The sequence below is a fragment of the Prionailurus viverrinus genome, chromosome A1 (assembly GCF_022837055.1).
Source record: "Prionailurus viverrinus isolate Anna chromosome A1, UM_Priviv_1.0, whole genome shotgun sequence".
Lineage (NCBI taxonomy): Eukaryota > Metazoa > Chordata > Mammalia > Carnivora > Felidae > Prionailurus > Prionailurus viverrinus.
The window spans coordinates 82,909,786-82,931,694 of record NC_062561.1 but is presented as its reverse complement, the minus strand read 5'-3'; the positions used below and the strand labels follow the sequence as shown (position 1 = coordinate 82,931,694).

Here is a 21,909-nt window from a genome sequence, read left to right as displayed (position 1 = left end):
CCCCAGCCTCTCTTTGCTCTGTGCCCAGATGTCAACGAGTGCAGCCAGCAGAATGGGGGCTGCAACCAAATATGCCTCAACAAGCCCGGCAGCTTCCATTGCGCCTGCTACAGTGGCTATGCGCTCACGGTGGACAGCAGGACCTGCCAAGGTAACGCCCGGGCCGAGCCTCCCCGAGCCCTCCCCGTGCCCTCCCCGTCGGTCTGTGCAGCTGCCAAATTGCCAGAGTCGGCACGATGGCCAGATTGCTGAGGCTGCTGGTCACCTCGCGAGAGGCTGTGGGACCCTGCAAAGGCGGGAGGAGGGGGAGGGGCCTCCACAGAGCACATGCCCGGGCATGTCAGCGGCCACGGGAGCTGCCCCAGCATCCAACCCGGGATGAGTCACTGGGCTCTCAGCCACTCCCTCTGACCCAGGGGCGGCCCCCATCCACACCCACCCGGCTTGCTTCCCTCTGGCAAAGGCTCAAGCCGAAGGCAACTCTCTTCCCTTCTGTCTCGGGCCCCCTGCGGCCCAGCATCCTGCAAGCTGTGGCCAGCCTACTGCACAACAGGGGCACCCCACTTCACAGGGGCAGCTCTCCGCCCACCCCCACCCCACCCTCCAACTCGGACCTGCTGACGTCTGTCACTGGCATGTCCCTGGGAATCTGGGGCGTTTCTTGAGTGCTGCTGGCTTGCCCCAGAACAAGATGGAGGTACTGAGGGGGAAGCAGCCTCCGGAGCAAGGGCCCCTCCATGGCCCGCGCACCTCTACCTGCTGGGGCCGAGGGGCAGGGTTCTCAGGGCCGCGGGCAGATGGTCTATTTGGACGCCCCCAGGAAATGTGCTGTGTGCTATGAGGGACATCCTGCATTAGCCTCCTCAGAATCTCCCTCCCACCTGCTCGCCAAGTCTATGATGTGTGAGGATTCTAGGGGTCCCAGAGATTCCCTGCATCCTTGCCTTTGCCCCCAGAACAGCGTGTAGGGTAGTGGGACGGGACTTTGCACCTGCTGGGTCAGCGGGCTGCAAGGTGCTGTCCTCAGCATGACTGAGTAATGATTAGCATGATGGCAGGCGCCCCACCTCTGCTGCCAGGTTTCAGGGTGTGCCTGCCGAGTCCGGTCCTCACATACCTCCCTTTCTCTTGGCCATCAACTATTTCTTTGGGGACCTTGGGACCCCCAGATGCAGGCAAGGGAGGCTGTGGGGAATGGGGAGCCTTATCACTGTGGAGCCTGGACTTTCCATCTTGTTCTACTCAGAACCCGAGATACTGGGAAGGAGGGAGTGGGGTCGCTGCACCCCACTTCAAGGGCCCCCCAGCAGCATAGGGAATGGGACCCAGGCCTCTCCATCATCTGTCCTTGGCTGCAAGGAGGGGTCCCCACCCTGCATGGCTGGGAGGTGGGCCGGGGGCCCCCGCAGGGGGAGGGCGATAAGAGCCCGTTTTGGGCCCAAGGACCTCTTGGCCGCAGTGCACACAGTATGGTTGGGCCTAGGCTCTCTGCCCCCCGTGCCAATGCTGCACACTGTTCACCTGCTTTGGCTCCCAGTCACCGTGCTCTGTGACCAACTGCCCGACAGTGGCATCTCCAATGGGCAGAGTGTTGGCAGGATGTGAGGTGTAGGGAGGAGGGGCCCAGAGGCTGGAGCTCAGCTGTCTGGGCCCCCAGCCCGGTCCACAGTACTGCCAGAGGCTCTGTGGCTGTGGCCAATGGGCACTGTGGGAGAAGAAAGCAAGGTGGCAAGGGGCCACGTGGACGCGTGGGGTCTGGAGCTTTGTCCGCTGTTTCCCATGGGGAGGCTTCCCGGCCTGGGGAGTGCTGGTGTGCGGGCACAGGGCCAAGACAGGGGAGCCCTTTCCCGATGCTGCCACGGGCTCTCGGGTCCTTCCGCCCCGGCCCCTCCGCTGTCACAGGGCCCGCAGGGACTCTGCACACCTTGAAGCCCAGGTCATGAGCTTCTGTAGAGCAACAGAGGCTGCGGAGGCTGTGGGGGGTCCCTGTGGTTTCCTTGGTACCATGGTAGGGCCTCATGGGCCGTGTTCAGAGAGAGCCTGTGCCAACGAGGCATCCTGTGTGCGGAGCGGCCCGGGGCCCTGCAGCAAAGTGTGAGTGCAGAGCAGGGAGCGCGGTGTCCTCCCTGGTGTGGCCGGCACGCCCCACGTACTAGGGGGAGCCAGGTTCCTAAGGTTCTGGACGTGGGGTTGGCCCTGCCTGGCTCCTGAAATGAAGTCCAGGCTCAGAAGCGTCCACACAGCTGGAAACGGATCAGGTGCAACCTGGCGGTTTCACACGCCGTCTCTCGGGGGACGTGGGTGGTTGCTGGCTCATTCTTGGGGTCGGTGAGCGACGTCTTCCTCATTCTGCACCTGCAAGCCTGCGTTTAGCTGCCCTTGTGAGGAGTCGTGAATGGCGTGGGGCTCGGAGACACACGTGTCGTGTTGCTGTGTAAGGACCCATGGTGTTTGAAGTAGCAATGACACGAGCCACCCGTTCCTTCTGACTCTGGAGGAAATGGGTTTTTAACTGCAGAAGTTTCGTGCTGGTCGTTTGCTGGAGGGGCAAGATGGACGGAACCTCAGGAAGAGCCTTGATAACTTGTCAATACTGTGGTGTTTGAATTCCGGTGGAGAGACCCAGGGTTTGAGTGGAGGCCGAGTTGGGAGATGCAGGTGGCATCCCGGGGGCATTGGGGGGGAGTTGCTCCAGGGATGCAGGGTACCCTCCGTTCGGAAGGCCCCTGGGGTTTTGCTCCTGTGCTCCAGTGCTCAGAGCCCTGTCCAGTGTCCAGGACACCGATTGGAACTGCCCCCCATGGCCCCAATGCCTGGGCCTGGGGCTGCAGAGTCGGTGGCTGGGCGGAGGGTGCGTGGGCCTAGTCTGCCCCGGGGGCTGCGCCCCCGATGCGTGGTGCTCCCGCCACAGCATCTCCCCATGGCGGTCAGAAACTCCCCGGTCCAGCATGCTGGTTTTCTTGCAGACGTGGACGAGTGCGCAGACGGCAGGGCCTGCGGGGAGGCGCACTGCAGCAACCTGCCGGGCTCCTACGCCTGCCTCTGTGATGAGGGCTACGCATTCAGTCCCCAGGAGAAGACCTGTCAAGGTACCTCTTCCCAGCCGCCCACCGGCACCAGGCGCACACACACATGCAGGCGTGCACACACAACACACCGCACCCACCTGTGAGCACGTGTGCTCGTGTACACATGAGTGTGCATGCCATGTGTGCACACATGTGCACGTACAATACACACATGCATTCGTGCTTCCTCTGAGTGCAGCTCGGCACCTTCTCTGACCTGCCCCAGACCGTACGCCCTGTGCCGCCGTAGCAGATGGGCTTGTGTGTGGCCCTCAGTTCCAGCTACTGTGTCTGGGGACAGCTGGGGATGTGCAGCCGCTCACACCTTCCGTGCCCCGGGGGTGCCTGCCAATGGCAGTGGACCCTTCAGACGAGGACGTGCTTTGTGGCTGACCAGCTGGCTTATTCCAGCGGCTCCTTGGACCTGCCGGGAAGCACTGTGGGCGCAGTGGGGGGTGGGTGCCTCCTGAGTCACGTGCTGTGGAGCCCGTAGAGAGCACACTGCACGTGTGACCAGACAGGTGAGGCTTGCCCATCTCCCTTGTGGCCACAGATGTGGACGAGTGTGCTGAGGGGCGCTGTGAGCAGGCCTGTGTCAACTCCCCAGGGGGCTACACCTGCCACTGTGACGGGCGTGGGGGCCTCAAGCTGTCCCCGGACATGAACACCTGCGAGGTAGTGTCCTCAGGGCGGCCGCCCCCTTCGGGAAGACCGTTCTCAGGGAGGAGGGCTGGTGACCCAGGGCAGTGGCGATGCGGGATGGGGGGGGCGTGTCTGTCCTGTGCGTGACACCCCCAGGGCGGCTCCCTACCCGCGGCCCAGCAGGCAGCCTGCACCCAAAGCAGGCCCTGCCCAGTGCGCGTGCAGCCAGAGCCCCCAGACTGGGGGTGCGCCCACACCCGCTCATTCCACTCCAACATTTGGGGGGCCCATCTGCCGCCTGCTTATGCACCTGGGTGGCAGAATGGCTGAGGGGGGCTCGACCTGCGACCCTGACAAGCCCTGTGTGGCCAGGAGGGGTGGAACCAGGTGGGCCCCACCTGACACTCCTCGCCCCCGTTCCACAGGACATTTTGCCCTGCGTGCCTTTCAATGTGGCCAAAAGCGTGAAGTCCTTGTACCTGGGCCGCATGTTCAGCGGGACCCCCGTGATCAGACTGCGCTTCAAAAGGCTGCAGCCCACCAGGTGGGAGGCAGCTCGCAGCCCCCCGCGGTCCTGGCACATCCACGGCAGCCCGCTGCCAAGTCCAGGCTTTGGGTCAGCATGGACACCCACCACTGCGGGGCCTGCTTCTGGCGCTGGGGAAGGAGTCCCGGGGTGCCTGCCCGCCCGTGTCGGTCTGGGTCCTATGGGGCCTGTGTGTCACCTGATGATTCTCATGCTGGCCCTCAGGCTGCTCGCTGAATTCGACTTCAGGACCTTTGACCCCGAAGGGGTCCTGTTCTTTGCTGGAGGTCATCAAGACAGCGCCTGGATCGTGCTGGGCCTGCGGGCTGGCCGGCTGGAACTGCAGCTCCGCTACGGTGGTGTCGGCCGAGTCACCAGCAGCGGGCCTGTCATCAACCATGGCACATGGCAGACGGTGAGCGTGGCCACCCCCGCCCCTGGCCCGGGCGGCGTAGGGACTCCTGGGGAGGGCCTGGGGTTTGCTCGTGCCCCCAGCCCAGCCGGCGTATGGGACTCCTGGGAAACGGCCTGGCCGGCATAGGGACTCCTGGGGAGGGCCTGGGGTTTGCTCGTGCGCTTAGGCACCCGACAGTTGGTGAACACTACACATAATGGCATGGGCCCCGGCCCCTGGGAAGTTCACACTCTATAGGCCATTCCTCCTGGGACACCTGGCTGTATCCCCAAGACCATTCTGTCCATTACAGCAGCTCCTGGTGGGGCCAGGGGCTGCCGGTCACCCTGCAGTGCACAGGACACCCCACCTCAGAAAACTGTCCAGCTCAGGATGTCCGTGGCGCTGAAGCTGGGGGTCCAGGGCCGAAATCTAGGCACGGCTCCTGCCCAAGTGTCCGCAGCATCCCGGGACCTGCGCCCTTCCCACCCAGACCCAGGCGCACTCACATATGGGTGCCTCCCTCTGGAGAGTGCCCTGAGCACCCAGAGCCCCAGAGGCAGGTGTCCCACCACTGCCCTGCCTGCACCCCTCTGCACAGCAGCCTGACACACAGGACCCTTCCTGAAGTTTGGAGGGCCCTGGTTGGAAGTGGGCTCTTAGTAAGCACCTGGGAGAGAAGAGCATCCTTTTGCCCTTTAAAAGCTAGGTTAAAATAGGACTTTCTGAATAAAAACACTGGGGACATCTGCTAAGGCGTCCACCCTGTTAAGTAAGGCCACCTTCTTTCCCAAGCTCTCAGCACAAGGGTCTCCGGAGCTGCGGGAGGGGTGCCGACAGCAAAGCCCAGATAAGACCGCGGAGCCAGAGGGACGCGGCCTCCTTCAGGGCCCAGGGAGGCACGTGCTCCAAACGGGCAGCCTGGCCCCTGTGGTCATGGGACATGTGGGGTCCAGGGGGGTGGGCGGCGCCCAGGTAAGAAAGCTGGGGCACGCAGGGCCTGTGACGGGTGACTGGCACAGCTGCCCCCGCCTGGTGCATGAACTGGCCGCTCAGGGTGGGGTCAGCGGGGTCGGCTCATTGGCAGCCCCTGCAGCCACCCCTCCTGACCTGCTTTTGCCCCTGCAGCCCCCTCACAGACACCGTGTCCTCCTGACCACACTCTGACCCAAGTACCGACAAGTTTCCCGTTTTAACCAAAAAGGAAACTGATGGACCTCTGGAGGGTTAGGAGAACACAGAGTGTAGAGAGAGGTTTCTACATTCTCCTGCTTGGAAAGGAGGAAAGATGCAAACTTCTGGAGTCCGTGTGAATTCACGCACAGCATCCGGTCCGTGCCAGACACTTAGTTACCTGCTGGGAGTTAGAAACGTGCCCCCTGCCTTTGATGGGGCCCCTGCGGGTGGGAGAAGTGAGGCACCAAAACAGTGATGTCAGGCGGGGTTCCTGCTCCCAGGAGGCAGCTCCCGGCAGGGCTTATAGAGGCGCCAGGATGGGGCAAGGGACGCGGCTCGAGGGGCTTCACTTGGAGGAGGAGGAGCAAAGGGAGAAGCCAGTGCTGGGGGCCTTTTGGGAACTGGAGCCTCACCCCGGCTGGAGGGAGGTTGTGTTGGCACACGGGGACAGGGAGGTGTGCAGGTGAGCCCCGGGGCCGGCGGTCCCGGGTGAAGGTGCACCCCGCCTCTCCGGCCCTGGTTTCCTTCAGATCTCTGTGGAGGAGCTGGACCGGAATCTGGTCATCAAGGTGAACAAGGATGCCGTGATGAAGATTGCGGTGGCCGGGGACCTGTTTCAGCTGGACAGAGGACTGTATCATCTGAACTTGACCGTGGGAGGCATTCCCTTCAAGGAGAAGGACCTGGTCCAGCCAGTAAGTACCATCATCAGCCTGGAGTCGGAGTGCAGGACCCATCAGGACAGGCGAGCCCACGAGCTGCTGTGTTTAGTGCTTCCCAGGCTTAGGCGGTGGCTTCCCAGAAGTCAGCAAGCATGCGTGCACCGCCTCTCCCTGTGAAAGTAGCTTTAGTTTTCATTTAAAGTGATGATAAAAATGCCTATTTCGCATGAAAAATGAGACACAACGAAATTATTTTTGAGCAAAAAGAACGCTCAAGGGGAGCCTTGGGTGCCTCAGTTGGTTAAGCATCCGACTTTGGCTCAGATCTCACGGTTCGTGGGTTGGAGCCCCGCGTTGGGCTCTGTGCTGACAGCTCGGAGCCTGGAGCCTGCTTCCGATTCTGTGTCTCCCTTTCTCTGCCCCTCCCCTGCTTGTGCGCTGTCTCTCTCTCAAAATGAACATTAAAAAAAACCTTTTTTCTAATTAAAAAACACAGTCAACTTTTTTGACAATTTCCAAGAACATTTGGGTTGTTAGTCCTGCTGGGACTTCCACCCAAGTGGAAGAGGTCAGTACTAGTCTACCTCGAAGCTCTGCCCGACCTCACCCTTCCTGCACCACAGCCCACACCCTGGTCGGTAGATATCTCCCGTCACCCAGCGCGTGGACGTCAGTGGCCGGAATCCCGGTAGGGGGTGCCAGTCTCCATTCCAGGGGGTCCCACAGTTGCTTACGCCTCCTCACTTTGCAGATACAGGCAGGGGTGACCCGATTTGCCCCAAAGCGTGTAGCACATGCCTGGTGCACTGGAATTGGCACTCCCAGCCCCTGGACTCAGTTCCATAGGTACCAGGTACCACTGTTCACATCACCTCATCCCACGTCCTCCCGGGGGTGGCCAGTGCTCTGCTCTGGGAGTGAGCGTGCGACCACAGAAGGTGGGTATCCGTGCATGACGCACGGCAGGAGGACCCGCCGCGAGTGCTGGGCCTCCTGCAAGGAGTCATCGTGTCCAGTGTGGAACCCTTTAGGGAAATAAGTCATCTTTACAAGTAGGAATTGTTCATCTTTTGGCAGATTTCCACATGCCTGAGCCCAGAGGGCATCCCACGCTCTGACCACGTGGCCCCTCGTCATGGTATCTGGGAGTCTCTGTGGTCCCAGGAAGCCACGTGGATTTCTCTGTCTTCCCAGATAAACCCCCGTCTAGATGGCTGTATGAGGAGCTGGAACTGGCTGAGTGGCGAGGACACCACCATCCAAGAAACGGTGAAAGCAAACTCCAAGATGCAGTGTTTCTCCATGACAGAGAGAGGGTCCTTCTACCCCGGGACCGGCTTTGCCTTCTACAGCCTCGATTATAGTAAGTGTGGGCTCCCGGGCTGGGGCTGGGCCTCCAGACAACAGGCAGTGAGAAACACACGAGGCAGGAAGCCACCTCGCAGGTGGCTGCTCCCACTCTGGGTCTCATGTCAGCCAGTGAGGAGGACGGGACAGATGGGAGAAGACTGCGGCCGTGCTGGTACCGGGGCAGGCAGGAGGACATGAAGGATCTGAGAGGATGCCTACAGACGGTTCTTGGACGAGATGAGTGAAGGTGTGTCCACGCCGGCTGTGGGGAACATGGCTGACTCTGCAGTCAGAGCATCCTGAGGAGGGATGAGGGGCAGCACCCCAGTCACAGGGACCATCCAGGGACCCCGAGGGGCAGCACCCCGAGGTCACAGGGGCCGTCCCGGGGACCCTGAGGGGCAGCACCCTGGAGTCACAGGGGCCGTCTCAGGGCCCCTGGAGAACTCTAGTGTTAAAGGAGAGAAGAGCGGCACAGCCACCTTGAAGGTCCACAACACAACGAACAACCCGCTCATGCTGACAGAGGAACAGTCTCAGAAACAGACTTTACCTGGGACTGAAGTTCTAAATCTTGTGCGTCCTCGATCGCCAGCTGGTGGGAAAAGAGCTCAGGGTGCCGGCATGAACAGCATGGGTCAGTGGTGACCGCTGAGTGGTTCTGTTTGACCCTGGGACCAAGGGATTTTCCCTCCTCTCTCTTACTTAGGTTTAAAATTAACCTTGTTTCCTGAGCACATGCGACCTGGAGCCCTAAATTATTGTCACTGTGCCCAGAGAATCAGGAGAGCCAGGTACCAGGCCCAGGAAAATGCACATGCACGCGACTGTGTGGACCCTGTTGGCGGGTTCACGGGCCCAGGTGCCCCCCCGCCCACCCCACGTCCACAGCCTGTGTGTCTGGTGGCCTCACAGGTGCCTCCCTGCTCCCAGCTGACACTGCGGTCCAGGCAGGCCCCCCCCCCCCCAGTGCACCCTGGCTCCTTCCTGGGGTCTGGCTCTGTCCTCCCTGTCTCCACGGGCCACCTGCGGACCCTCTCTCCCCAGATGGCGAGCTGGTTATGTTAGGCTCCCGTCTGCCACCCCCACCACAGACCACATGACCCCTCCCACTGGGAGGCTACGGGGGCCCACTCCTCTACCCTCAGTGAGGCAGGCTGTCCTCTCAGGACCTTGGGTCACCCCCCACCTGTATCTTTGCTTTCATTGTCGAAAGTACTAGGTGTTTCTGAGGAAAGAACCAGCCGGTAACAACATACACATTATTCCTTTGGTCTCATTGTTAAACAGGAAGATGTAGAACATCATCATAATATTCAGGGTAAAATCTGATATCACAAAACATTTCATTACTTTTCTTCTGAGTATCACAGACGTTTTCTGTTGTAACACAGACCTGTGCATACCACGGTCTGTGCACTGTCCACACGGACTGGTTTGGGGCAGTCAGTTCTATGACAGCAAAGGCTAGATGGCACTTAGAACTCGATGCGTCTCTCATAACCTCAGACAGTCGCATCTTAGAACAGAGAAGCCTCCCTGAGAGTCACAGCCTCTGCACCAAGCAGCAGTTCAGGGGGAGACCCTCTTCCCCAAGGCTTCTCAGCACAGCCGTGGCTCCGGTGCCTTGGAAGATTCCGCCCCCACAGTGCACCGGTCCCGTCTCGGGGAAAATTCAGGGCCAGGAAACACTCCTCTCTTCCATCAAGAATAAAGGTGAAACTTGGCCACGGAGAAGATCACTGGTTTTTGTTTTTGTTTTTTGGCTGCTTTTTCCAGTTCTGCGCCCATTGGATTCAGTGAATGATTATCAGGAACAGACTGTAACAAGCCCCACTTAGGGTCGGGGGATGCACAGATGATTTGCAGTGCTTGTAGTCCAGTGGAAGCAGCCAGGAGCCCAGGTCATGGTTCACTGTGGTGCCAGCCGGCCTGTGGCCAGGGCGCCCGAGCTCCAACGGATACGGCCCCTGCTGCGGCACCAGAGGCCCGAACGGGCTCCTTCGTCAGGACTTGGAAGATCTTCTGAGACAAAGGCGCTTACAACCACGGAGCAAAGGGGCTTCTGGTCGTCAGATGATTCAAGTGTAGGGAGGAAATGTGGTGTCATATTTGTCCTCACACAACCACAGTCCAGCCCTTTCTACCAAAATATGTCTCTGGAACTGTCCACGCAGGACACGTGGGGACATTCGACATGCCTTGGCTCAGGCCCCCGTGCATCGTTTCTGCACCACACACTTAGCACACGTACGACGTCACGTAGGCCGTGTATACATAAGGCGCCTAAGTGAGGAGCCACTCGGCCGAGGCGGTAGAATGGCAGCAACGCTTCGCCTCACGCGAAACCGTGTGGTCTGTGGGGATGGAGCTCGGTGCAGCGTCTTCCAAGCACCTCCGACCTTGTCAAACCGCCTGAGGGACACAGGCGGGGCGTGGTGGGGTTGCGGGCGATGCTCTGGCCCGTCCCGGGGGGGAAAGCGGGCAGGGAGGGGCAGGAGCCGCTCCTCAGGGGCCCAGAGCCCGGGTCAGGAACCCCCCACGGGGACGGCCCTCTCGCGGTCACCCCGTCTACCCTCCGCGGCCACCCCCACTCACCGCATCCTGCCCCACCCGGATCGCCTTCTGATGTGCCGCCCTCACCGCAGCTCGGACGTCCGCGGCCGTCGGCACCGAGGCAGCCTGGGAAATAGAGGTCGTGGCTTGGATCCGCCCCGCCACTGACACAGGGGTGCTGCTCGCGCTGGTGGGCGGCGACCGCGTGGTCGCCCTCTCCGTGGCCCTGGTTGACTACCACTCCACCAAGAAGCTCAAGAAGCAGGTACCACTCGCTGCTGCCCAGGCCTCCCCTCCTGGGCGGGTCCCCTGCTCCTGCCTCGGGAAGCCCTGCCCCGGCGTCACGCGGCCCTCGCAAGTCCAACGGCCACACGGCCGGGGACGCTGTTGACCCGAGGTCACCCGACACAACCTGTGGTCAGAGCCGTGTGGGCCGCGGCCTGGGAGCACTTGTGTGGCGGGGCCACTTCCCACCAGACACTCAGCCGACTTGGCCGTTTAGGACGATGTGCATCAGTCACTCACACTTGTGACCATTTCACTAACAAACTCAGGCTTCCAGTTTCCCTTGCCAGCTCAGATGTGCAGGCCCAGCCCAAAACTCTGGGGGATGCAGGCCAAGCCCCGGGTTCAGCCAACCCTTCACACCCAGCCACGCTGACTCTTGCCATGTGGGACCCACTGTTTCCTAGGGAACAGCGAGGAGTCTGTGGAAGGAGCTTTTATGCTCTTGCCTCTATCCAAAGCATGAGGACCCGGCTGACCAGGAGGGTGCATGCGCACCGAGCCAGCCTGCCTCCCCAGATGGTCCAGCCCTAGGCTCCCAGGACCGGGCAGTAGCAGGGCCACATCCAGACTCACCACCACTGAACACCAGTCCACACACCAGACCTCCTTCCCCAGCCTGCCTGCAAACAGCTTGGCGCTCCCACACAATAGTGCTCACTGTCCGGGGTGCAGAATGAGAGACACCAGGCCAAACTCTGCTGTCACAGCATGTTTCTGTTCCCTGCTTTCGGAGCGTGTCTGTTCCAAGTGTGTTTCTGTTCCCTGCTGTCAGAGCATGTTTCTCTTCCCCGCTTTCGGAGTGTGTCTGTTCCGAATGTGTTTCTGTTCCCTGCTGTCAGAGCGTGTTTCTGTTCCCTGATTACAGAGCGTGTTTCTGTTCCCTGCTTTCGGAGCATGTTTCTGTTCCCTGATTTTGGAACGTGGCTGTTCCAAGTGTGTTTCTGTTCCCTGCTGTCAGAGCATGTCTGTTCCGGGTGTGTTTCTGTTCCCTGCTTTCAGAGCGTGTTTCTGTTCCTTGCTTTTGGAGCATGTCCGTTCCAAGTGTGTTTCTGTTCCCTGTTACCGGAGTGTGTGTTTCTGTTCCCTGCTGTGGGAGTGTGTTTCTGTTCCCGGCTGTTGTAGGCTGTTCTGTCTGGTGAGAGCATCCCCATATGCATAGGGCCAGCTGCCTTCTGGGATGCTTGCACTTACTGCCCCGCACCTCCCACCACTGTGTTGTGGCCTATGGGGCAGTTTCACGTCGAGGAAGTGGCCACGTCCCACTTCCGGATCATGGCCGCACTGGCAGCACCCCTACTTGGATGACTGGAGGGTGTGGTGCACCCCCCCCCGCCCCCATCTTACACACTTGGAAACTGAGTCCCGCACCAGTGGGCCGCAGAGTGCAGGCTGCAGGGACACTGCCTCCCCCCTCCCCCGCCCCAGGGCTCGAGTGATGGGAGACGGGGCAGGAGGCCGGCCTGCTCAGGTGCATGTCTCCCCACAGCTGGTCGTCCTGGCTGTGGAGGGAGTCACCCTGGCCCTGATGGAGATCAAGGTCTGTGACGGCCAGGAGCACCGAGTGGCCGTCTCTGTGCAGAAGGGTGAGGCCACCCTGGAGGTGGACGGCACCAGGGGCCAGAGTGAAGTGAGCGCTGCGGGGCTGCAGGAGAGCCTGGCCGTGCTCGAGAGGCACCTACAGGGCTCTGTGCTCACCTTTGTTGGCGGACTTCCAGGTAGGGCTCCTGGGGCTGCACACCTGGGAAGGGGCACTGGGTGGGGGGAGGGGTGCTCTGGGAGGGAGGGGTGCTGGGGGGAGGGGCACTTGGGGAAGGAGGGGCGCTCGGTGGGGAGGGGGAGGAACACCAGCTGTCTGACCGTCCTCAACGTGCTGGCTCTAGACTGGGCCAGGGCATTTCTGTCCAGAAAGAACTTGTGTTTTAGAGGAAGAGAAAAATGCAGGTGCACCTCTTGACGGGCGTTGTGATGGCTCTGTGTTTATCAGCACCAGCTGGGAAGTTCAGGGGTTGAGTCCGAGACCATGCTTAGTGGGGACTTAGTTAGTCCAAGACCATGTCAGCCTGAACATGCTGCACCTGTGTCCTCTAAGAGCGTCCACCTGAGCATGCGTCAGACAGAGGCTCTGGCCAAGGCCCTCACCAACCCGCCTCCTTGTCCTAACATGCAGCTTCTGGGGACAGAGTCCTCTGTGCCCCAGGAAGTGCTGGCATACGGCCACCTCCTGCAGACTGGGGACCCGTTCCTGACCAGGCAGAACGTGACTGCCCGTGGCCGTGAGCCAAGTGATCGGGGCAAAGTGGTAGAAAGGTGGTGGAAAGGCTGACGTGCACCCCCGCACAGCCCAGTGCAGGTTCTCCTTTGTGCAGAACGCACGATTCCTGCCTTGGCTGCCAAACACACACTCCATTTAGTTTTAACAAACAAGCTCTTGAAGATGATGGACTGGGAACCCTGCAGCCTGAGTGACTCATTTGGGCCAAGAAGGAGATAACACTGATTTACTGATGTGACTGTTCATGTGCACTTCCTGGGGACCTGGCCGGGTGTTCAGTGGTGCCTGTGGGCATTGGCCGAGCTGGTGCTGTTCTGGACAGAAAGGAATCCGTGCCCTTGAGGACAAAAGGCCAGGACGGAGAGGGGCCCAGGGGTGCCTGGGAGCAGCAGCGAGGCGGGGGACGTGGTGGGTGGGCCGCCCAGGCTCCAGATGGACGGGTGGCTCGCCTGCTAAGATGCTGTTTGTTCTTTCCCCACTGGCCCAGACGTGCCTGTGACCTCAGTGCCAGTCACGGCCTTCTACCGCGGCTGCATGACCCTGGAGGTCAACCAGCAGACGCTGGACCTGGATGAGGCCGCCTACAAGCACAGTGACATCACATCACACTCCTGCCCCCCCGTCGAGCAGGCCAGCCCCTAGAGCAGCAGGAAGAGAAGGCCGCGGTGACCCCACCCACCTGCCCCCGTGAGCCTCTCCGGACCCCCCACCCCTGCAGGCCGCTTTATCCGAGACTGTTCTTTGCCTTGTAACATACGTGTAAATAGTTGAGGGGACTAGTATTAGTGACCCGAAGCCGCAGCCCCAACCCCCAAAGCCTCCTAGCGGGAGGCCGGAGGCAGGAGGCTGGTGCTCACCGGAGCAGACCCAGGAAAATAATTCTGTTATTTTTATTACCAAATGCTTCTTCCTTGCCTGAAAACATGGAAAAATAAAACATCTACAGAACCGTTTCTAACTGTGCTGCCAGCTCCAGTCTTTGCCCATTAGTGCCTGGCAGCCGGCATCAGCAGCACAGGGTCCCGAGTGCCAGCCTCTGCCCCAGGTACCCTCTCCGCCACCCCTCAACTGCCCCTGGCTCTGGGAGCTGCCACCTTGCTCTCTGTGCCGTGGGTGCAACCCAGGCAGAGGCAGGGGGCCCTGGCCACTCCTCTAGCATCAAGGCCGGCCAGCACCTGCTGCTTTTTCCCCAGACAAACCCATTCACCTCTGAGCCTCCCTCTTTCTCTGTATGTAAAGGGAATCCCTGTTTTCTCTATTCCGGGAGGTCCCTGCTCTGCGGTGGGGCTGCTGGAATCGGCACCAGGAGATGGAGTGGAGGCGATGACCCCTAGCCCACTGAGCCCAGGAAGACCCCCCCCTGGAAAACACACTTGGGGCCCCAGAGCTGTCAGCACGCACCAAGGTCACTGAGGCCTGGCGGGGGGTGGGGGTGCGGAGAGTAGCGCCAAGGTTAGGGCTACAGCATGTCTGTCTGCCCAACGCCATGGTCACCGGAGGGCGACCGCCCCGTGGCCAGTGGCCATGTGGTGTTCATGCAGAATGTGCCAGGGACGTTTTCAGTGTCCGCTGGGCGTCGTGCTCAATGACAGTCTCCTCAAGACTGAGATTTTTTTTCTTCAAACACCGAACACCAGAGAATGTTCTGGGCTGCGGGGCAGGTTCTGGGTTTCCTTTTACATGTTGCCCTGCAGATGGCGGCCGAGGGTCCCCCAGCCTGTCATTCCCCGGGACAGAGTGATCCCTGAAAGCTCTATCAGCCGAGCACTGAACGGTCTCTTGTGCCGAATGAGTCTAAGTCACCACCTGACCCAGAGAGAAGCAAGAGAAGCCGGAGGAAGCAGGGCTCAGTGATCCTCACACGAGAGGCAAAGTGAGCCGTGCACCACTGGAAGCAGAGAGGCCTCTTTCCAGATTTCTAGAAAACGTTATGGCCTCGAGCACTGTGCCGGGAGTCCCTGATGGACCAGCAAGCCGGGTGACCCCCCACTGCACCCTGGTGAGGGCGGGGGGAGTATCCCTGTGCACCCACAGCTGGCCTGCCCTTGGAGGGCTCTCCAGGACTCAGTGAGGGAGCTGATGGCCATCACAGACACCTGCCCACAGGGACCCCTCCCCGGACCAAGCTCACCTTGGAGGTAACTGCAGAAGGCCGCAGGTCCAGAGCAAGGACGCGGCAAGGCCCACAGGCTCTGGCAGGCAGGCCTGGCCACGTAGGGTGGCCACTAGTCCCAGCACATTCACTGTGTCCCTGGGACTCCCCGGCCCAACCACCACTGCCCTCCCGGCTGCGTCCTTTCTGTTGTTTTCCTGAGTGGCAGCATCAGGGCGCAAGTTCTGTTGATTCAGGACTTGAAAAAAATAGTCTGAGACTCTTCAGTTAGGTTTCCACACGGGAAACAAGGGATGCAGGGGAACCGTGACCTTGAAGGCCACGTGTCCACGGGCTGCTCTGTGGTCTGTGACCAGGGTGGACAGGCATGCCAGCTTGCACCATATGGGGACCCCAAGTCCATCTGCGGGCTCTGGAATGGGCAGGTGGTCGGGTGGGGCTGAGCTGGCCAGGCCAGGACTTGGAGACACCGTCCATCTGGGGGGTGAGAGTTCAGTTCCTGGGGGTTTGGCATTGACCAGGACAACCAAGGCTTGGACGCTGCCTGCTCAACAGGCAGGAAGGCCCCCACCACCACCACCCCTGCAAGCCAGACTACCCCAGCACCAGCGACTCTCAGTGTGGAAAACGAGTTCTGCCTGTCGCCCCCAGGAGAGCCCCGTACTGCCCACCAGCTGGTCTCATGAGGCCCTGGGAGCCCAAAGCAGCTTTGGGGCCAGATCGGCTTGTCACTGCACCGTTCCCCTGGTGCTGTCTGGCTTCCCTCACTGTGGAGGCAGCTCTGGAATGTTCCTGTGGAATGCTTCCCAAGCCAGTCCCAATCTCTTGAGAAGACCAGGGCAGCCAGAGCTGAGAGCACACACACAACAGAGGCCATGGCTCAGGGGGATTCTGACCACCATGGAGTCCTCTTCTGTCCAGGGAGACATGGGCACAAATGTGTTTCCTGAGACTACACCAGCAGAACCCCTGCTGCCGAGAACAAGCCCATAGGTAGCAGCACGGAGCTGAGGGCAGGGTGCATTCCCCAGCTGTGCCGGCAGACTGGTGTCCTCACCTCTGCCCAGTCCAGGCGGGCCAGCTGCTGAGGGGTCTGCAGCATACGGAGCTCCATCCTTCTGACTGTGCACCACCGACACGGGGCTGGGGGGACCCTGACTGTGGGCCATGGACGTGAGACTGGATGAGCCTGAATCTGCCTCATGGAGGAGGATAGGACACACTTGATTTTGCACCATGGAGATAGAGTGAGGAATGGATTATGCTGTCTACACATTTATGGTCTAAGGTGCTTTTTTGCTTTTAATGAGAAGAGCCACAATAATTTTGTCTTTTGTTCCGTGTGTTTAGGATACTATTGATTGGGAGTCTTATTTACGAGCAGGGCTATTCTGGGTCATTTAGTGGCATCCCTGCCGTCTGGGAGCTGGCTGCATCCCCCGGCCTGGCCACAGCACTCATGACCATCAAAACCCTCCCAGACACTGCCACATGTCCCCCAGATGCAAAATCATCCCTGTTGAAACCACTGCATTAAAGATAAAGGAAATTTTTACCTCCATCTCACATAACACAAGGTAGAGAATATATTTAAATCTAAAAGTAATTTATAAAGCACTTAGAAATGTGAAACTACAGCCTGTGGGCCCAGTGTGGTCCACCCCTCTCTCTCTCTCTGTTAATAAAGCTCACTGGAACACAGCCACATGTCTACACCTGCTTTTGCTCCCCAATGGCACTGCCGAGTGGTTGTCACACACCTCCTGGCCCCCTAAACCAGCAATGTTTACTCTGTGGCCGTTTACACGGACTAGTCTGAGCCTTGTGACAGAAGAGTATTACCATGACCTGAAGTATAGAACTATTTCTTAAATAAAACACAAAATGCTCCAATAACAGGAAAAGATGTAAAACTTCAGCTACACTAAAAATCAAGAACTTGAAGAAGCAAGTTAGAAGGCCAAGGCTATCTGACTTCAAAACCTGTGCAAAGCTGCAGCGGTCAGTACAGGCTGGGTCTGCCGAAAGAACAGACAGGTCAGTGGAGCGAACAGAGAGCCCATGGACAGACCCACATCAGCACAGTCACTGGTCTTTGACAAAGGAGCAAAGGAACCCATATAGATATATAGACAGTCCCCTCCACAAATGGTACGGGAGCGTCTGGACGTCCACGTGCCGAGAAATGAATCCAGACACAGACCTTACACCTTCACAACTCAGAGTGTATCACATACCTACACGGAAAAGACAAAAGTATAGCGCCCCGGATGGGGGCACAGGAGACAGCCTGGGTGGCCTGGGCACGGCGATGACTTTGTAGACACAGCACCAAAGGTACCATCCGTGAAAGACAATGGACAAGCTGGGCTCCAACAGAGCAAAGACTTCTGAAGAAGACAGCATCAGAAGAAGGAGGAGACAAGCATAGTTGGGAAGAAGGTATTTGCAAAAGACACATATGGTAGGGGACTGAGATCCAGAATATACAAAGAACTCTCAAAACTCAACAATAAAACAACTGGTTAAAAAATGGGTCAAAGACCCTAACAGACACCCCAAAAGGCACGCAGCTGACAGCTGAGCACACGAGAAGCGTTCCTCGCTGTCCGGGGACAGGGACGGCACACGGACATGACCAGGAGACCCTGCCACACACCCACGAGGACCCCGCTGCACACACAGCGCCCTGAGGAGCCCTGCTCTGTGTTGCTGGGAGTGTGGAACAGTGCGGCCGCCTCGCCAGACTGTCCAGGGGCTTCTCACAAAGCCAAACACACTCTTAGCACCCGGTCCAGCAGTCACGCTCCTTGGCATTGACCCAAAGGAGGTGGAAACATGTCCACACAAAATCCCGCACTGGGGCAGAGGAGGGAGCAACTGGGCTCTGGGGCGCCTGAACTCCTGGCCCGTCTCATTATCCCTTCTGTGTCAGCAGCACCGCCTTAGATGTTTGTGTTAAGCATTCTTTCGTGTATATTAAATTCCATAATTCAATGGCTTTAGGTAGGACATGGGAAGAGGACACACCTGCACATGTAACGTGGGCACCTGGGAAGCCACGACTTGAACGAGGCCTCTGCTCCTAGACCTTTTCCTCTTTCTGTAGGGCAGATGGCAGCTCGGCCGAGCATTTCCCCTGCAGCTCGGAGGGCATCTGCTCAGCCAAGAGTCGTTCTTCACAGTGATGAGAGTTTTGTTCTTGTGAACCAGGCATGTGCCACACTCCTGGCTCTGCTCCGCGTGCTTCGCGTGGGTTGATACCGTACTTTTCTGCCCCCTTTTCACTGAAATACAAGTCACATGCCATAATACTCCCCCTTCACCAACGTACATGTCAGTGGGTTTTATACATTAACAAGACTATGCAACCATCACTACCATCTGGTTCCAGAACGTTTCCATCACACCAACAGGGAGCCCTGTACCCAGCCTCCAGCTGGGGTCTGCTGAGTGCCAACAGCAGTCAGTGTTCAAGAAAGTGTGGTAGCTCAGTAGAGGGAGGGGCTGAGGGAGAGGCCCCAGCAACACCCACCCCATCAGAGCTGCCAGGCCAGGTCCCACGACGCATCTACGCTCAGGCAGAGACTGGCCAGGGTCTGTCCACATAAAGGGAAAGACTTTGGCAGAGGTGGGTTCTCTCAGGGGATGGTACCCAGAACGCACTGCAGGCCAGGCACCCGCAGGCATGTGCAGGGTTGAGGAGGTGTCCTGGGGACTGGCGGGGGGGGGGGGAGGGTGTCAGGTGGGGACACATTCAGCGTGCAGGGGTGAGGTGCTGTCCTAGGGACTGAGGGGCAGCCTGAAGCCACCACCAGGCTGGGAGTTGAATTGTTCACATTCTTTGTGGCCAGGGACCAGGATGAAGACATTCCTGTGGGCAAAAGCCAGACCGCTGGCCCCGGAGTTGATAGATTTTATCAGTTTAGGGCTCACAGGGCAGATAGAAGCTGTTTGGGTGACGCTGGCATCAACAATATTGGGAACCAGTGACACAGCCACGTGGCTCTAACTGGGTCGAGCGCAGAGGTCACACACTGTCCCTGTGTCTCATGGCACCGGGACGCCGTCTGGAGCTGGCGGCCCGGCTCCAGTCGACACCGGCCTGCGGCCACGTGGGCCGCCCAGTGGCTCTGCGGCCTCCAAGCAGGGCAGGTCCTGATGAGGCAGGAGCCCCAGGCCCAGGGAGGCGCACATGAGCCCGCAGGCCCAGTGGGTGCTGGGGGGGAGGGGGGCAGGGCTGGGGGCCAGCCTCTCTTCCCTGTGTAGGCACCCACACGGCAGAGAATTCACCAAGTGGGTCCAACCCCTCAGACTGCCAAGGCCCCCCGACTTGGCCAGACCGTGCTGGCTCCTAAACTCCAGGCAGATGAGGGGGGCCCCAGATGCAGCAGCTGCAGACAGAGGCCTGGGGTTCAGGCCTTGGTGCCCGGGCCCCCCTTCTGTGTCTGTTCCTCAGATCCCCCAGCGCAGGCTGCCTGCGGGCCAGGACACGGCCCTGTTTCCTGCCTGCCACTCATAAGCGGGACTTCCTTTGAAGGACAAAGCTGTTGTTTCCGGGGTGCAAACCCCGAGGGTGGGCACCACCTCCCCCCTCCAGGAGGAAGTCTGCGCAGGGCTGTGCGGGGCCACCACCTGGTCAGGGTGCAGGAGCCTCACTTCACGGTAGCCAAAGGCGGCTCCGAGCAAACTGCCGTTCTAACCAAGCCAACCAGCCAGCTCCGTGGCCTGGCCCACCGTGTCGCCCGCACGCCACACGGGTGGCACCTTCTGCAGAGAAAGCTTTCCGTGTCCTCAGACAACAGGATGAGGCGTTTCTGCACCAGGCTGAGGATAAGGTCTGTTCGAATTGCGTTCTCAGCCAGCAGAGGGGGCCGGAGACCACGGCTCCTTACCAGCCTCTCCTTTTTTTTCCTTTCTTCCCTCCCCCTCGCCCTCCCCCTCCTGTCGCCCCTCCCACACACCCCCCTCCCACTGACTTATCTCTTTTCCCCAGTGACCCAGGACTGTACTTTAGGACTCGGGCCTGTCACTCAACCAGGATTTGGTCATTTCCCAGGGGTGTGCCCACCGGCTGCACCAGGTGCCTCGGTCACTAGTGCTGGTCCGTAAGTCAGAGCTCACTCCAGGCTCTGTGGAAGGGCCTCAGGAGCTGCGCACCCCAGGGGTCACTCGGAACACAGAGGCTGGAGTTAGAGGCATCTGCCCTGCAGGCAAGGGGGACCCCACATGCGGCAGCTGGAAGTCCGGATGCCTTGAGTAGGAAACAGGTGGCCTGGGATAGCAAGCCTTTCTGCAGGTGGGACGGCGGGTTTGGACACGGAGCGTGCACAGACCTCAGTGAACACACACTTTACAAGCAGTGCTGGAATTTGAGCCAAAGCATCTTTTTATCCCCAGCAAGTAAATGCCGAGAGAACACAGCTCTGAGCATGGAGACCATGCACTTCTTGAGGACGCCATATAAACATGTGAACATACAACACATGTCCTTGAAACATGATCCTCACACAGGGTATGCTGAGCCGTATTCCCTTTGCAAAATAATAACTAACTCATTAAGAGGACAGTGAGGAAGCAGCTTTTTAGTGAGCGATGACAGAGGACCAGAGCAAGGGGGCTCCAGGTGGACACGCTGGATCTGTCTAGTGTCCAGCTTACACTCTGGGCTGGGTGGCCGAGCAGAGGTGCAGCCTGGGGGGTCTCAGTCACCTGGGGTTCCGTCCCCATCACTGGTCCTGGCCTCTCTGCCCATGGATTCGCCCAGGAGGGGAGAGAGGGTGTGGATTTCTGGAACATTCCCCTGACGTCTCTAGGAGGTTGGCCACAGAAGCAGGGTTTGTAGCGGCTGCTTTTTTAACCAAAAACCTATTTTTCAATCTACCCCCTGTGTGTCAGGGAGTGTAGGGGGGAGGCTTCTCTCCTGGAAGGAAGTGGGCTGGAGCACAGAGAGGGGGGTCGTTGGGAGGCTGCAAATCCTCAGACAGAGGAGGGTCCCTGGGAGTCGAGGCTGGGAGATGGCCACAGCGCTGTAACAGAACAGAAAGGCGTCCTCAGTCGGCGGAGGGGCCAGCCCCACACACAGTCTACATAGAGCCTTCCTGGGGCCTGGGCTCCTTCCACACCCAGGGCCATCCGCCTCACGCAGGCCCCATGATCGGACCACAGGGGCCTCCCGGGCACACACTCTGCGCCTGCAGCTGCCTACAGGGGTGCCCATCTCCCGAATTCCTAGCTCCTGGCCACGCAATGTCCAAGGAAGATGCTGCCTAGAGCATCTGGGGAGGGGGGTGGGGGGGGTGGGCAGCGCTCTGGGCTCCCCAGCACTTCGTATTTGAAGGAAAAAATAAGACATCAACATTTTCATCATAGCCCAATGGTTAATTTCAGGTGTCCACTTGGTCAGGCCTTCGTGCACAGATGCTCAAACACTAGTCTGGATGTTGTTACGAAGGTATTTCTAGATGTGATTGACATTTACATCAGTCCAATCGGTCGAAGGCTGAATTTCCCTCATAAGAGGGAAAGACTGAATTCCCTGGGAAGAGGGGCTCTGCCTCCAGACTGACCAGACGTGCAAGATCTGTTTTCCCCTGGTCTGCAGCCTACATCTGTCCTGGCCTGGACGTTCAGGGCTCTGTCTCTCTGCCTGTGTCTGTCTCTCAGTCTCTGTCTGTCTCTGTCTCTCTGCCTCTTTCTGTGTATCAATACCTGTATCATCTGTATATGCACACAATCCTATCCGTTCTGTTTCCCTGAGGAACCCCTACTAACACACAGACTCAAGTAAAAGTAATTCTGAGAACAAAAATGTTGGGTATGGCGCATATTTTAAATCAATAAAATTTCCAGTTTTTCTCCA

General features: G+C 59.2%; 2 protein-coding genes across 2 annotated transcripts in view; one reads left to right on the top strand and one right to left on the bottom strand.

Moving 5' to 3' along the window:
• The window catches only part of GAS6 (growth arrest specific 6), a 33,375-nt gene extending 19,483 nt beyond the window's left edge, over positions 1–13,892 (top strand). Inside the window, exons 6-15 of the mRNA XM_047854867.1 lie at positions 29–151; positions 2,967–3,089; positions 3,622–3,743; positions 4,136–4,254; positions 4,462–4,651; positions 6,337–6,501; positions 7,663–7,831; positions 10,467–10,639; positions 12,149–12,377; positions 13,422–13,892. Of these exons, the coding sequence (XP_047710823.1) occupies positions 29–151; positions 2,967–3,089; positions 3,622–3,743; positions 4,136–4,254; positions 4,462–4,651; positions 6,337–6,501; positions 7,663–7,831; positions 10,467–10,639; positions 12,149–12,377; positions 13,422–13,576 (1,568 nt within the window). The 3' untranslated portion in view covers positions 13,577–13,892. The remainder of the gene's footprint in view (positions 1–28; positions 152–2,966; positions 3,090–3,621; positions 3,744–4,135; positions 4,255–4,461; positions 4,652–6,336; positions 6,502–7,662; positions 7,832–10,466; positions 10,640–12,148; positions 12,378–13,421) is intronic.
• A 6,682-nt stretch (positions 13,893–20,574) lies between these two features.
• Positions 20,575–21,909, bottom strand: part of TMEM255B (transmembrane protein 255B) — a 39,293-nt gene continuing 37,958 nt past the window's right edge. The window contains exon 9 of the mRNA XM_047866750.1: positions 20,575–21,076. Within this exon, the coding sequence (XP_047722706.1) occupies positions 20,942–21,076 (135 nt within the window). The 3' untranslated portion in view covers positions 20,575–20,941. The remainder of the gene's footprint in view (positions 21,077–21,909) is intronic.